Consider the following 15,869-nt stretch of genomic DNA (forward strand, 5'->3'; position numbering starts at 1 on the left):
TAAAGAGATCATCTGGTCAAAACATTCGAGCATCATCAACCATTGGATTATCATGCGGATTTAATCAAACGGTGATGATAGTTCTTTCAATTAATTAATATTTATTTGGTCTAAGTACCTATTTGTAACGTTTATATAGATAAAATTGGGGGCCCCATTTCCTACTGTTAAAGCCAATAAAAATGCGACACATTTAAGATAGTGCCCTTTGTCTCTAACTTTAATTTGTTTAAGGTTAATCACATTGACATAGAAGCCCTCTTCCTAATGTTGTAACTTCTAAAATTTCAATGTCTTCGCAACAATAATTAGTAAATCTTAACCCTATCTTAATTCTTCACATTATTTTATGAGTACGTTGAAGAATCCTCTTTTCGACTCTGACTCTTTCTTCCACTCTAATCGTTAATTTTCTTTTTATTATTTGAAAAGTAGCCGCTTCATATTCGATTATTCGAATTTTTGATATTTCTTTTTATTTCTCATCAAATGAATAACATCTTCTAAAGATGTTTGGATATCTTAACTAATTGGTCTTAACTATTAGTTAATACAAACAGACAAACAATTAGATCAATCAGACTCCAAATGAAAACTATTTGAATCGAACTTAAAAGTATACATTAAATTCATAAGTTTGATAAAATAGAATACTAAAATTTCGCTTGATTATAATATTTCATACTAAATTTCTCAAGATAAAATTTGAAGGAGACAATTGCCAACTTAAGAAGACAGAAAAGGGTCTACACTTGCAGTTGACCAAAAAGAAAAGAAGAGGGTTGCACTATTGTTTACTTAAAATGCAAGTGAGTGGTTTTAAATTATTACTTGTAGTACGGATTGTATGCAATAATTTCCTTTATCCAACGGATTTTAATGGTTCAATTCAATACCAAATAAAGACCGAAAAAAAGAACAGGCTTTACTTTCCTCATCCTCTTCTTCTTGTTTGAGCGTGATCTGATCAAACAGGTTTTTGTTTGTTCAGATTTTTATGTTATCTGCCTTTTCCTTTTATAGTGAAACAAACCCAGATTCAAAATGGCTATTTGTTCCTCAATTTCAGTTTCCTAATTCAGGTAACCATATCATACATCCAGATCATTTTTTATATGCTGGGGGGTCTGACACGTGGCAGTTTTTTTCTTTTTTAAGAGTCCTCCTCATCCTGTCTGTATATATTGGCCTAGCAATAGGAGTACACTCATAACAGTCTTTTATGATTAGTGACATTTACATTTTCTCACTTGTTAATAATTACCCTTCAAAGATTAAAAGTTAGTTAATAGCTACTAAGCACGTGATGGTGTACAAAACAATACGTGGAAGCTTGCACATGCGATTATGGTGTTAGGGAAGTTAAAGGCAAAATAGAAATATCGCCGCGAAAAGCCGTTGAACACCGGAGTGGGTGTGCTCACGGTAACCGTTAAAATGATAGGCTAATGCATTGCATGTCGGCCAATCTTTAAATTATTTTTTTATACTACTATTTATTAATTATTTTTATGTCATTAATTAATTAATTAATTATGGATTAAAAAAATACTAGATGCTAAATCCACTCTAGTCATGACACAGCCATTAGACTCATTTCTACCTTGTAATGGCAGACCAAATGTTCCAATTAGCATTGGTTATTCCAATTATATAACTTGTCTCCTCTCACCAAGAAGATCTTTATATTAATCATTATGCTAATAAATTAATTCATATTTTTTTAATTAAATATATATATATATATATATATATATAAATAATTAATTGACAATTTAGATTAATTAATATAAGTATTTAAAATTCCAAATTTTAACATTATGAAAAAATAATTTATAAAAAACAAGAGGGAAAGTCAAACCGGAGTGCGTGTGGACCAAAAGTACGACATTGTCCGATCAAGTCGCAGAAGGGCAGTGGCAAATTCTGTAATTTTATTGAAAGACATAAATTCTGACCTGAACACGCCTCGGCAGTCTCTAGGAGATGGGCGGCGGTACGAAGACAGCAGAAATTAAGGTGGCAATTCTTGCCTGAATTGAATTTCACCTTGAACTAAAATAACATAATTATAAAAAGTAAAAATGTGAAATATCATTTACTTAGTTGAGAAGATTTCTTAAAGGCATCTAATGAATTAAAAAAAATATATTTATTTTTAGTCTTAAATTAATTTTTCAAGGTAAAAATGTTGATATATCATGGTCCGACTCGAAATTTATTTTACATATTAAATGAAATATCTATAAATTAGCATTTATAGTTTTTGAAGGACTAATAATATATTACACGTGAAAAAGGAATATTTTTTATCTTTTATTTAAAATTTTTAACTTTCTACTATTTATTTTAAATTTCAATGAATTAAATAAAAGGGAACCAAATTGATGCAACCAGGGCAATGTCCTTTTTTTTTTTTTTTTTTTTTAAAAAAAGTATTGATATACAAACTTATTATATGATTTAATTTTAATCTGAAGGACAAAAGTCTGACGCAAGCACGACTTTACAAAGCTGCGACCCAAGCCTTACTCTTTTTTTTTTTCCTTTTTTAATCAGTACAACTTCTTTTTCTGGGGCCGTTAAAGCAAACGACATGACGGCTTTTCCCAGCCTTTTGTCTTTCACATTTGCTCATCAAAAGCAGCTTACGTTAGCTCAACCTTGACCACTTTTTTTCTTTTTTTAAAAAAAAAACTTATATATATATATATATTTTTTTTACATTTTTTAAAGTATTTCTTATTTACCATTTACCATATACATGCTCATGAGTTGAGTATGGAACAAATTTCATTCTAACGAGCAAAATACTCGTTGTTAAAATGTGAAAATGCAGACACATAATTAAAACCTGTAAAATTTAGAAAATTATGAGAAAAATCGGTAAAAGTCAAATTTATGTATTAAATATTTTTTTAAATATTTCTTATTTACCATCTATCATATACGATGCTCGTTGTAGTAATAAAAAAATTAATAATAATACCTATGCTGTGTTAGGATGGATAAGATTATACGCACTCTAGTCCTGCATATATTTAATAAGATGGATAAGTACTATTTAACTAACATATATATTACCAAGTTGAATTAAATTAAATACAAAAATGGCTGAATTTGTATATCTTGAAAATGAAAAGAAGAAATTAAAAAAAAAGGAGTTGAAACTTAAAAGTGTATCGGTATTGGGATGTGGCGGTGGGTTTGTCTGAACATGTGTTTCGACATTGTCATGAAAGAATGTCTGTCTGTTGTTTTGTTTAATCTCATCATGTTTCCATTTTCTTTTTATTATATATAATACAACACTCCTGTTTCGGGTTTCTTAATTGCTAATAATTAATTAATTAATTAAGTAGATGGATATGTGCCTGCATTCTTTCTATTCTCACATGAGAGAGTTACATTTAAGTGGGTTTTTAATTGAGACTTTCCGACACCTTAGATTTTAAATTAGGATCAGTTCAATTGAAATTGACTAGAATATTTATTTTTATAATCAATTTAGAATAAGAGGCTTGTAAACTGATACCCATTATTTTTTTTTATCTTAGATATCCTCTGCCCGCTGGTTTAGAATTAAGTTTAGAATTAAGTCTTGCTCGCACTAGGTCGGCCTATGAAGGAGTAAGGTTCTCATCGTGAGCATTTTCTCTATCCATAAAAATCGAATCTTTCATCTCAGTTGAGAAAAAAGAATGTCGAATCACTCTTTCAAACACTTATAAATTGATATTGATTTTAATAACTGAAAAAATTGACCCAAACCAATTGAGGCTGTTTTTTATTTGAAAAGAAAAATCAGTTTGAAGTTGGTTCCCAAAACTCAAGACTAGCCAGAGTATTACTCATTTTATTTTAAAATATAAGTCGTTTAAAATTTTTACACAAAAATTAAAGAATTAAACAATTCGCCTAGGTTATAATAATAATTTGACTAAATTATCTTTTATCCCAAAATTAATACTTATTCGTGAAAGTATTTATATATCTAATATAAATAAGAGTAATATTAGAAAAATATTATTAATTACTCCTTAAAATACTCAAAACCACGTATATTTTGAAACATAAGATTATTTTGGTTTCAAAGTAGTTTATAGTTTAGGGCTGAGTAACAAGTGAAGGCCTCAAACTTAGTTACAATCCTAAAACCATGGGAACTCAAAGTAGAGTGCTTTGTGTGTTTTTGACTAAAATGGTCAAAGAACTTATAATGTGACCATGTTTGAGGTAAAAGGAAAAGCACTGGTCAGAGAATGCTGTCTCTGCTCTGAACCCTAAAAAATTTCTAAATATCTTTCTTTATTTGAAATGTCTAAGAAAAAGGGGAAACATGCTCATGGCTGCTTAAAGCTTCCTTTGGCACGTCATCACCACGTGATTCTTTCATCACCACCGTCCTTCTGTCTTCTTCCCATCAATTTGAGAACAGCTCCACCGTGTACATAATAGCAAGAAGCTTATTTACGCGTGAGCTACACATCAATTTGTGATAACTTCGCTCGAACTTGATGTATCTCGCTATTTACAAGATATCAAATTACAAAATTCATTTATAGATAAAACCTATGCAACTGATAATTTCCATTCATATGCATTTAGGCATAGCAGCACAGTTGATAATGGATTTTCATTTTTCAGCAATAAAACCAAAATCCAAGTAAAGACCAATTCTATCATGCCGCATGTTGCGTCTAAATTCTTGCATTTGATTAATATTCAATTCTTTAAATTAACAAAATATTTATGAATTTAGATTTATACAACACATGTTTAATGTATAAACATGATGAATTTCAAAAATCCAAACGCAACATTAAAATTTATTATAAACAAATAACGAATCTGAAGAACCCACAAAAATCTCACATAATAAACTTTGAACATACAAGTGGCACAATCAACAGGAAAAGAAGCAACACATCCTCAACCAGTAAAATCTAATATTTATGAGCCTTACTAAATCAGTTTAAATCTATTTCTCCATAGAACAATCCAAAGGAATTGTTTCAAAGCCATTGCCAAAAACATTCAAGTTACAAACAAACATTTTACTATGTGCAAATCTAATTTGTGTATGATTAAAGGTACAAGGGTAACTAAAAAGCTACATTAGATTTTGAGATCTATTGTTCCCTCAGCAAAGTCCACCTCATTGCCGGGTAATTGGTGCCATAGGCATGGATGACGGTTGGCTGTACAAGTTACCATCTGAACCCTGATAACTTTGGTATGAATTTGTGGGGGGCACCGTAAAGGGAGCAATACCTGTCATTTGAGTCCCACCTCCTGCATAGCCGCTCAAGGAAGGCGGTTGTTGCTGGGACATGCTGTAGCTGTATGGCACAGCATTTACCGATCCTGAAGTCTGCATATACTGTGGAATAGAATATGGTGCCATAGGTGGTAGTGGCGGTGGTGGTGGAGGTGATGATGGAGGAGGTGGTGGGTCATTTGAAGTTAATTGCTGACCTGTGGTGGCCACTTGGAAAGATTCGGGATGTTGGAACGGAGGCAGTGGTTGCTGCAGGGGATTCTGAGTTGGTATGTAAGGCTGGTCGTTCTCGATCTTAGCCCTCTTTTCAGAGGGGAATTCACCAGAAGATTCTTTTACTGGATTATTAATGACCCCTTCAGATGCGAGAGAAGAGAGAACATAAGAAAGCATCTGGACCGAGGATGTTGACGCGGTTAATTTTGCCGCCACAGCAGCAGCTGCAGATTTTCGGGGATCTTCCTCAATGTGGCCAGTTTTTTCATGAAAAGATGCCTGCCGTGTGTACATTGCAGGAGCTGATTGTTCCCTGTCTCCAGGTATAAAGCTTTGAGGTGCAACAGAAGTATTAGCTTCCTTTGAACTTTGCTCCACTGATAACTGCACATTATTCGAATGCAGCGACTGCTGGCAGAAATTGTTAGCGTGTTCTGACTGGGAGAGTGCAGCCTGCACACACAACAATACATATTGAAGGGAGAACAGAAACATGCTTACGATCAGTTTGCTAAACTATGTCTAACTCCGGGTGTGCTAAAACTACAAAATTTGTAAAGCATTTCACACGCATTAAACAGGTACGAAAGGTGAATGAAAGTAATCAATGTTAGCACATTAGTAACCCTAGAAGGTAAAACAGCCAGACATTGACCTCAAAGCCAAAGTCAAGAAGAGGCAAAAAAAAAAAAAAAAAGGGAAAGTACTGTATAAAATGTTACATTAAATTAACTGGCAAAGCTAATGAGAATTTGTGAACAGATAAAATAACAGGAGAGATGAGAATAACCCATCAAATGCAAAGGTGACAAAGCATAAATTAAATGAAGCTGCTGCAGGATTAATAATCTATGCTCTAATACAGGTTCACTCAAAATGCTAGGTTATAAGCTTAGGAACTTAACCCAAGCAAATGAGCAGCAGTAAGAAGCATGTATGATCACCATCATCTAAAACATTCAATTTAGAGAAATGAATAAGAAAAAGTGTAAAGACTCTGCTACTGATCATTTTACAAAACGAAAGGAACTACATGATGGGAACAGTCAAGCATATATTTCAACCAATTTTCATGAAAATTCCAGTGCGTAGGATTCACCATAAAAATAGTTTTTGGAGAGATTCCAGTTATAATTTATCATCATGTCATAAAATAAGAAATATTAGTAGTCAACTTAAGTAGTACATATACATGAAGACAAACCTGAAGTTGATTACGAACTTGTTCCAGTTTGGATTCCTGTTTCAAAAACATTTCCTTTTTAATCTGCCATCAAATTACAGAATAATCATAATATCAAACAACATTTTTTTTTTTCTGTAGAATAGCTTGCCCAACAAACCTGCTCTTGGAGCGCCTCTCTCAGGTGAGACACAAGAGTTGCCCTTGATGATTCAATGACTGTCAGTTGTTCGATGCTGTCCCTCAAAATAGCATGGTGCCCTTGAAACTCCTCCAAAAATGCAGCTCCATGGAATTGTCCTGTTCAACAGAAAGGATAGCTTAGACAGAAGCTGCAGTGGCATGAAGCCATGGATCATTAGGAAATTTTAAATGCCGACTTTTTTTCTAAGAATACTGATCAAACAAATCAATGATATCCGACAAGGAAAATTAACTCTCCAGTAAGACATGGCTGCCAAAAAGAAAAGACATTTTTTATTCACACATGCTATACGTTATATGCCAAAATAACATGTTATTTGTTATACATGCATATAAAATACTTCATCATTGGCGATATTCTTCAGTTTCACAAACAAGCCAATAGAGTTTAGAACAGTGGGACAAAGTGTTAGCTAAATTAATGCTCCTCCAATGGAAAACCTAGAGCAAAACATCATAATTGATCAGCTGTTTCACGGTTCATCACTGAATACCGTAATACTAAAAGTAACCTTTCTTAAACAACAGAATGGAACAATATAACATTAAAATGGGAATAAAATTTCAAAATCAGGGGAAGTGGGCATTATACAATGATATTAACAGGGAACAACAAAAAAATGGGAAAAAAGAACATTGGATTTTGTAATTGGACGTGTGGAAGCCATTTTTTTGCCCTTGCTGATAGGGGCCATGTTAATATGCAGATCCATGTTAAGATAGGTTCATTTCTTTTGTATAGTTACACATACCTGGAGAGAAAAAGGTAGCAAACAAGTTGCATGCTTTTTCTAGGTTTAACAGCATAAACCAAAATAAAGTTTTTACAAAGTAAAAATAAATGGAAATTAATTAGCAGAAAAAAAAAAACATCTTTTTTTTCTTTTTTCTGGAGAGGTGAGAAAATATACGTTTGTCACTAAAAAAATTTAAATTATTAATAAAAATAAAAATAAAAATATATATTACATTAATATATTAGTCAATAATTTGCTTATAGTTACATTTATTTTTCTGTTTCTATTAATTATCTCTTGGGAATTACCCACTGTTCCATTGCATACCATATATTATTTGAATATACATATTCCATCATGATAAGATACGATACGATATGATATATATATATAAAATAAAAATTAGAAAAATAAAGGAATTTATAAGATAAAAATCAAATAAGAGGAAAACTAACAAGGAAAGAGAGTTTACTCAGTAAACTTTAAAAAAGAAAATCTCTCTTTCATTTTGAATCTGAATATGCAATTGAACAATCAGGAATTGTAGTAAAAATAATATACTTCAAAAGTCAGTAAAAGGAAAAAAACAAAACAGTAAAGCTGCTTATTCCATATTTTTGTCTTCTCTTGAAATAATAAATTCAGGAAAACTTAACAAAATAGATCCAATCTAAACCCCAGTCAATACACCCAACTTACGATCTATAGGGTGTAAGTGAAAAAATTTGGCCAAATATATCAGCATGAAGAACATTACAAAAAGAACTTGGAGGTGTAATAGTTAGATGAATCCAAATTATTTTTATGATATACGTATCTCTCATACATTAAATTACTTTAACAAAGATGTAAAGTTGATTCACACCATCAAATTATTTAGGAGTTATCATATCAAAAACCTATGTCAACACTCATGCTCCACCCAAGCAATCATAAAGGCCAAAAATGCATCACCTTTCCATCTTGTTTTACAGGATATGTTTGTCATATTGTGACAGTCAAATTAACAAATCCAGACTTCTAAGCTTAATATGGAAATTATCATAAAAAAACTTATTATCCTTTATTGAACATGTATTGCATTAAAAAGCAAATTTTAACACTTAATTTGTAAAGCTTTTTTGCTAACATTCTTAACTATTTACGTGTGCGTGTGTGTATACTCTACAATTATTTTCTTTTCAGACTTACGTAAGTTTGGTAAAAGTAAAAACTAAATACCGAAAATTTAAGAGCTGATTTTAAGTCCTGAATAATATAAGTGATAAAATTTTTATAAATTGTGAAGTTCTTTAAGAGGCCAATGACCTGTATTAAGTACAAGTTTCAGGAATTTTAGGCTTCTTAATATTTAAGTGAATTTTTTAGCTCGGTACATTTAAACACTATGTAATCGTTTAAAATTATTATGTGCTAAATTTTATTTATTGAATAGCGTTACAAACACCACTTTGGTTTTGAATAATCAATTAATTTTTAAGTAACTCAATGTGTGAAATAAATGAAAAGAATCCACCCCCGGGATTTTTACGCACTATCATTACCATCACCCCACTTCTCTTGTTGCCATTATAGTCACAACCAATGCTATCACCATCATTATATCTATTAAGGTTACTCATATAAATTAACACTAGCCCACAACTATCATTCGGACATTCGTAACAGGCTCTAATACTGCTCTAACCACTATTACTCCCAACCCCAGCCACCATTATCTTCATTACCAACACGGCTATCATTCACTACCATCACCACAAATAAAAATTCATCCAAACACCAAAATCACCACCAGCACATATATTTTCCTTGCCACCACCAAGATTATCACCATTACATCTTCTAACCATTATGAGCACAATTACCATGATCAACACAAATTGTATTACAATAATGTCGTGTTCTTTTTAAGTTTTGAAGTCAACTGACAAATTTAGTAGCCAAGTGTAAACTATTTTCTTTAAATAGTTGAAACTAAAACGACCCAGATCTTAAATTTTCAGCATGTAATCTTCAGTAGCCAAATGTCTAATTACTGAGAAACAAAAAATGTACAGTTAAAATATCAGTAAAACATACTGTTATCATGAATTTTTTAGACAACTCACCTGACTTAATGTTGCCTCCAATTTCCTTCTCAGCTTTCTCAAGACTGCTCATAGCACTCCTACATTTGTTTATTATGACATCTTCATCCAACTGACCACCGTGAACAACTTCATAACCTGAAATTATTTTGTCTAACGTACTTCCAGCAGGCTGCTTCTGTTTGAATGAGACAAAGTAGGAGATCAATGAAGTTTTCAAAACATACACAAAAGTACAACTGCCAAGGAAAATTGACTCATCAGAATTCAATTACTACTTTGAAGCCAAAATGCTTTCCATTTCTATTATTATCTGAGTGCTTTCCCACAAGCTCTTCCTTCAGAATTTGCCCACGGGAACCAAAAACTTTTCTGTCTTCCCATATGCCAATCTGCATTCAAAAAACAATACAAGAGAATCAATCATAAGAAGTAAAGCCAGGTAACTTTTACACAATTGATTAATAAGTTGACCTGCAATCAAACATATTGAAATATGGCTTATGAGTTTATATATCTTGCAAAAATAGAAATGTAATTGTCCCAGCAATTCCAGGAACAAATAAATAAACAAATTTCACAAGAGCATTAAAGAACCAAATAACAGAATCATGAGATCATGCTGTCAAAAACATTACCTTAGTAATGAAGTATGGAAGATTGAAACCAAAATAAAATATTTAATTTAGGTAAACTATACTGGTGGGAAGTGTGATGCATATATTCGCCTTCTCCCTCTTTTAATTATTTTGAAATTACTCCACAATTGTTGCAGGCAAGTGATGCTGAATTGGAGAATTTTGAGCAGTGTTATCTTTCTAGGAATTACAGGATTTCTTGGAATTTTAAATATCTTATCATTGGTATTGGAAGATAACATGGAGGAAAAGATGTGTGTTAATTGGTCCTCGTCCGTAACTAATTTGTGGTTGAGAACTCCTGGCAATTTTAAGTAATATAACTTCATTTGGGTAGATATAAATGTGGAAAATCATAGACTGCAATATAAAGTAATAAAAATATGAATTTGATGGAACTTGAAATATGGAAGTTGACCAGCCAATTGTGAATCATGTATGATTGGAAAATCAAGACGCACAGAGGTCCTTTAATTGTATAACCCATCTTGTTTAACAATTAAAACCCTAATCAGCATCAACATTAACACATCCAGACATCTTTGCTCATTCCATGACACTTGTAATTTTGTTGCTCTTGAAGTTAAGATGATGGTACAACGTCTACTTGGACTATCAAGGAGACAGACCATCGACTGGCCACACCCAGGCCCAGGGTAGGGGAGTGGGGAGGTGGGTGGGGTTGCACACTGAATATAAGTTGCAGGATATTTGGCAAGTTAAGATAAAGAGAAGAAACTTTGGATAGCACCATGTACCAGGGGAACAGTTTTTTACAACAAAACATTAACATGCATCCAGTCATTGTATTCAAACGGTCATGTAAGCAAGGTCTTAAAATAACAAAATCAGAAACAATAACAGAAATAGAAACCAAGTTGTAAAATCAAACTGAAACACACTTAATCAGTCCAAATCAGCCGCTGCTGCAGTGAATTTTTTAAGGCCATTAACAAAATCACTTAATCAAGAAAAACAATAATTGATTAACATGTAATTCCAAAAAAGAAAAAAGAAAAGGTGTGAAGATATTAAGTGAAATTTATAACCTAAAGGAGCATTTTATAAGATAACAGTCATTTCTCATGTTTTTTGCCTACCATTTCCAGGTGATTGGTGAATCGCCTGCATAGAAATAATATAATGGTAGGCTGAAATCCTGGTACAAAACAGGCTATAAGGTAGTTTGAGTGATTATCTAAAACCATACGTGTATGCAGTTTGAAATGATCCTTAACATTAAAAAATGCAAAATTATCACACTTTTCTTCACTTTATTACATTCAAATTCCAGCATTTATATTTAATGGCTTTGCTTAATTAAATATAGCACAACAGTGCTCTTGCTATATGGCACCTCTATGTCACATGAGATTATGAACATTGAACATTAAAGATAGAATTGTTTGGTCTCATGAGTTTCATGTAAAATAGAACATATAAGATAGCAATTGCATAATAGCATACTCAAAAGTAGTAATTTAAATGAGCTCAATATAATATTGGTTCTCTTTCTTTAATCCCAACATACCCTGATCTTATTTACAAAGATACAACCATGGTTGTCAACTCGAGAATCGAATCGAGAATCAAAATTCTCACTTTTAGAATCGAGAAACTTTTCAAAATTAATTAAAAATAAATACATATACATTTATGGATGCATTTCCATTATTTTTATCAAATGATACTAAAACTTTAATTGCAAATAATGTATTTATATAAATTTCAATTCCAAACCATGTATTAACACAAAATGAAAGAGAACCTAATGACAAGTATAGTGTCCAAGTACAAAATATCAAACTATGAAGTTAAAATTTTAAATCAAAAAAACAAAATAAAAACTATCAAGCCATTAAATTTCCTATCCAAATCCATTCTTATTCATTATCATTTCCAAATTCAAGCCCTTCATCATCTTTATCTTCTAATATAACTATATTCTCTTGCTTTTCTTTCTCTGCCTTGACTTCTCTACTTGCTTTATTGAGCAAGAGAATCGTTGGACATAAGAATCAACTCAAATCATAAGATTCATGCTCGATTGCGATTCACTCATAAGATTCGAATTGTTTAGCATGAAATTGTATATTCAAATCGTGAATCATAAGATTCTGATAACACTGGATACAACACTCTAAACCCCTTAAAACTGATTATTCCCTATGACATCTTGGTACATGGCAAAAAAGTAGGTACGATAAACTCATTCAACAAAAGTAAATATTGCAAAAGTAAGCATTAATTACCAGCCTTAGGGCCGCATTTCTTCCAACTTCATCCCCACTATTAATAACATCGCGAAGAGCATCTGGAAGAACCTTCCAAAACTCACCAACAAATTCTGCTCCTTTTCGACGACTATTCTGCAAAATGTCATTTGCAAGGTACAGAAAAGCTAATCTCTGCTCACGTGGAGAACAATGAAATTGTCTGGCCCAGGTTTCAACAACTTGCTTCGCTTTATTCATATGGAAAATACACCAATGCGATAAAGCTTAGTGCATTAAGAATAGCAACTTAGCGACAAAAGAATCACACTTTAAAGAAGGTTGCACAATATAGACGACAAAAAATGAAGGGCTAATACGTATGCATATAGCAAATGGACCGTCATCTATTAATGGTGAAAAATAAAAGCACGAAAAGTGAGATAGACATCTGACCATATATCCATGAAGCAAATTCTTCAAACAAAACTCCAAACTACAGGGAAAAATACAGCGTTAAAGCCATGGAGGATTCCAAAACCATAATAACACAGCTCTAATCTTAGAAAACTTTATAAGGAGAATTTCATAATGTTCCTCAATAAAGCCCAGTAGCAACGCATCATTTTTTCCTTTTTAAGTTATCAATGCATCCTAGCCCTCATTTTTTCTTTAAAGATATCAATCAGCTTGTTACCAATCAGACTGTGAGAATAGACATCTGACCATATATAATGACGAAAACTGCAAATGAAATTATCTTAGACACTAATTAACAGTACAAAGAAGAAAAATATTATCCACCATCCTTATCAAAAGGATACTCTCTATGCTTGCTTGCGAATGATTGAGCTTGGCAAGCTTTTCCACTAAAATCTGAGGATTAAATGAACTTGCCATTGATTCTCCCAATAAATGATGTACAAAGCAGATCTTTAAAACCACGGAAACCTAAGTGAAAGAAAATAAAGAAAAGAAACAAAAAAAAAATGAATAACAAAATTAATCTTGATTCGATGGTCAGCAGAATAAATCAAAATGCAATACATGAAAATAACTATGCATTAAAATACACCATCAAAATTAAGCATATTTCTATTTACCACACTTGAGACCATTTCCCTCAACCCATAGTGAATGAAATCTCAGAATTTGAAGATGCCTAATGCGATTGCAACTTTCGATGTGGATATAGAGATTATTTAAAAGAAAATTCACATGTTATCGTGCTTATAAAAACCAAATAGAGTGTAGATATCCAATTTGAAATATAATGAATCATCTCGAGGGAAATAACAAGCTGAAAGCCTGAATCTATGTAGTCACAAATTTAGAATGTCATCTATTTTAGAAATGCAGCTTTTCTAGGTATAAATTAATTACTTTATGATGATTCCGGTTCCCAAAAAGGCAACTGAGAAAACATCATGTCTATTTCACCACATCAAGAACACAAAAGAAACCAAAAATTTACAGAAGGTTAGTTTTAGATTATTAAAGGAAATACAATATATGCATTTAAAATTTCTTACTGTAGCAATGTTTAGATACTAAGAAACTCAGCATCAGGGATTAGGTAATATAATTTTGAATATGCCATGCCTATAACAAAATACAAGGATCAGGTAGGATTTTGATCAAGTGGTTTTATTTAACAAAAAACTTCAAATGTCATGTGGGAAACTAAACTCATCAAATTAAACGAGGACAAAAATTGCTGCATTTAGCAGAGTGATGAAGAAAAAAGGTTCAAACTTTAATTATGGCATATAAAGAAAAAGCTTCCATCTTTCACATTGGACACGATTTAGGCTTCACATTGATATATAAAGTTTTAAATATACTTAATAGAAATGCTACAATTTGAAATCACTTCACAAATTATTAAAAAGCACAAAGCCCTAAGAGCTAAAACTCTTTACCTCTCCCTGTTTTATTAAGCATTGAAGTTACAGCAAAAATTCACTCTCAAGAAATAAAGTCTCAAACAAACAAAGCACATAAGAAGTACAAAGAAAGCCAACAGCTTCTTCAAGATAATACTAAATAACCTCTTAAAAAACGAGCATGGTTAACCTACCTATGTAATTGAACTATAAGCCAAACAAGACAGCGAAAATTAGAAAAGGAAAAGAAGAAGAAGAAGAAGAAAGACAGCAACAGCCAAAGGGTCCAAAAAGAGAACAAAAAGAAGCAACCTGGTGAGAAGAATGCGGGTGAGGGTTGACGGAGAATTAACGGCGGATAAGGATAGCGCTGCTCCTCCGGGACAAATTTTTCATCGATTCAGGACTTGGGGAACTTGCATTAACAGAAAAAGGAACTGGAATTTGCCGTAACCATACGAATTGTACTTCCTCGAATTGGACGGAAAGCTGTCAAAGCTCGAAAGACCAAAAAAGAAAAAGAAAATACTGCAAGAGAGAGAGGGGGGCCGGATTGTGTTTTGTTGTATTGAAGTTTTTGAGTTTTGGGGCATTCAGGTTTTGCAAGTGTGGGAAGGACGGTTTCGGTTTTGTGTTCACCGTGTGAGCTTTAGATTTACAATTTTACCCTTGCAGGTAGTAGGAGAAAGCTCGAGGTGCTGGTTCAGTGAACCATGTGTTTCAAGCCGGAGCTCCAGGTCGTAACTGGACCAGTGACCAGCCCTGAGGAAAAAATCAATCCAATCAAGCGACGGCGTTTTTTGCTTGTCATAAAAACTATTTCTTTGAAAAATCACTTCCTTATTAGATATTATTGAAATAAAAAATGGACAGCAATTAAATTCAAATAAAATAAAGGAATTCATTCACCTATATTAGCATCGGAGTTTCGCTCGTAAACCAAACTAATAAAAATAAAATTTTTGTTTAAAGAATGAAATATGGCAAATGATTTAAATTCATATAAGTGAAAAGTAAGGCAATCTTAGAATATCAGCAAAATCTACATTAGATTTGGAAAAGATAAAGTGTAAGCGTATTTAATTCTAAGCATCCCATATCTTTAATAACAAATCCAAAAACTTCGATCCAAATGCTAGTATATTTGTTTCGGTGGGAAAAATGTTCAACAACTTAACATATGGGTCATTTTGCATTTTGCATTTTGTTTCGGTAGATAAATATTTTTGACACAACTTGTGCTAGGCAGTCACAGTGCAATTGTGGTGAAAGAACGATAATGTCTTCAAAGAAATTTAAACAGTTTATCTTGTTGATGTGATAGATAATAACGGATAATGGATTTTTGTTTTAGTGATGGTATAGTGTTGGTACGCCGAAAAATCGAACCAATCAAGAAGCTTGCATTATATCGTAAGGATTTT

General features: G+C 32.3%; 1 protein-coding gene across 1 annotated transcript; it reads right to left on the reverse strand.

Moving 5' to 3' along the window:
* Window positions 1-4,929: 4,929 nt before the first annotated feature.
* On the reverse strand, window positions 4,930-15,155 carry LOC105630172 (ENTH/VHS family protein). Its single transcript, XM_012211908.3, has 8 exons — window positions 14,758-15,155; window positions 13,384-13,510; window positions 12,599-12,846; window positions 9,987-10,100; window positions 9,730-9,886; window positions 6,841-6,980; window positions 6,702-6,737; window positions 4,930-5,950 (listed from the first exon to the last, which is right to left on the reverse strand). Exons 2-8 carry the CDS (start codon window positions 13,457-13,459, stop codon window positions 5,159-5,161), a joined length of 1,563 nt encoding a protein of 520 aa, XP_012067298.1. The 5' UTR covers window positions 13,460-13,510; window positions 14,758-15,155; the 3' UTR covers window positions 4,930-5,158.
* Window positions 15,156-15,869: the final 714 nt, after the last annotated feature.

The sequence above is a fragment of the Jatropha curcas genome, chromosome 1 (assembly GCF_041381405.1).
Source record: "Jatropha curcas cultivar XTBG-Jc1 chromosome 1, XTBG_Jcur_1.0, whole genome shotgun sequence".
NCBI lineage: Eukaryota > Viridiplantae > Streptophyta > Magnoliopsida > Malpighiales > Euphorbiaceae > Jatropha > Jatropha curcas.

Bases quoted from the DNA above. Each gene is read 5' to 3' on its own strand.
- LOC105630172 (XM_012211908.3), bottom strand. From the start codon at position 13,459: ATGGCAAGTTCATTTAATCCTCAGATTTTAGTGGAAAAGCTTGCCAAG. The intron at 12,847-13,383 runs GTATCCTTTTGA...TAATGCACTAAG, and splicing joins TTCGCAAGCAAGCATAGAGA to CTTTATCGCATTGGTGTATT. The intron at 6,981-9,729 runs GTGAGTTGTCTA...TCTGTTGAACAG, and splicing joins TGGAGGCAACATTAAGTCAG to GACAATTCCATGGAGCTGCA.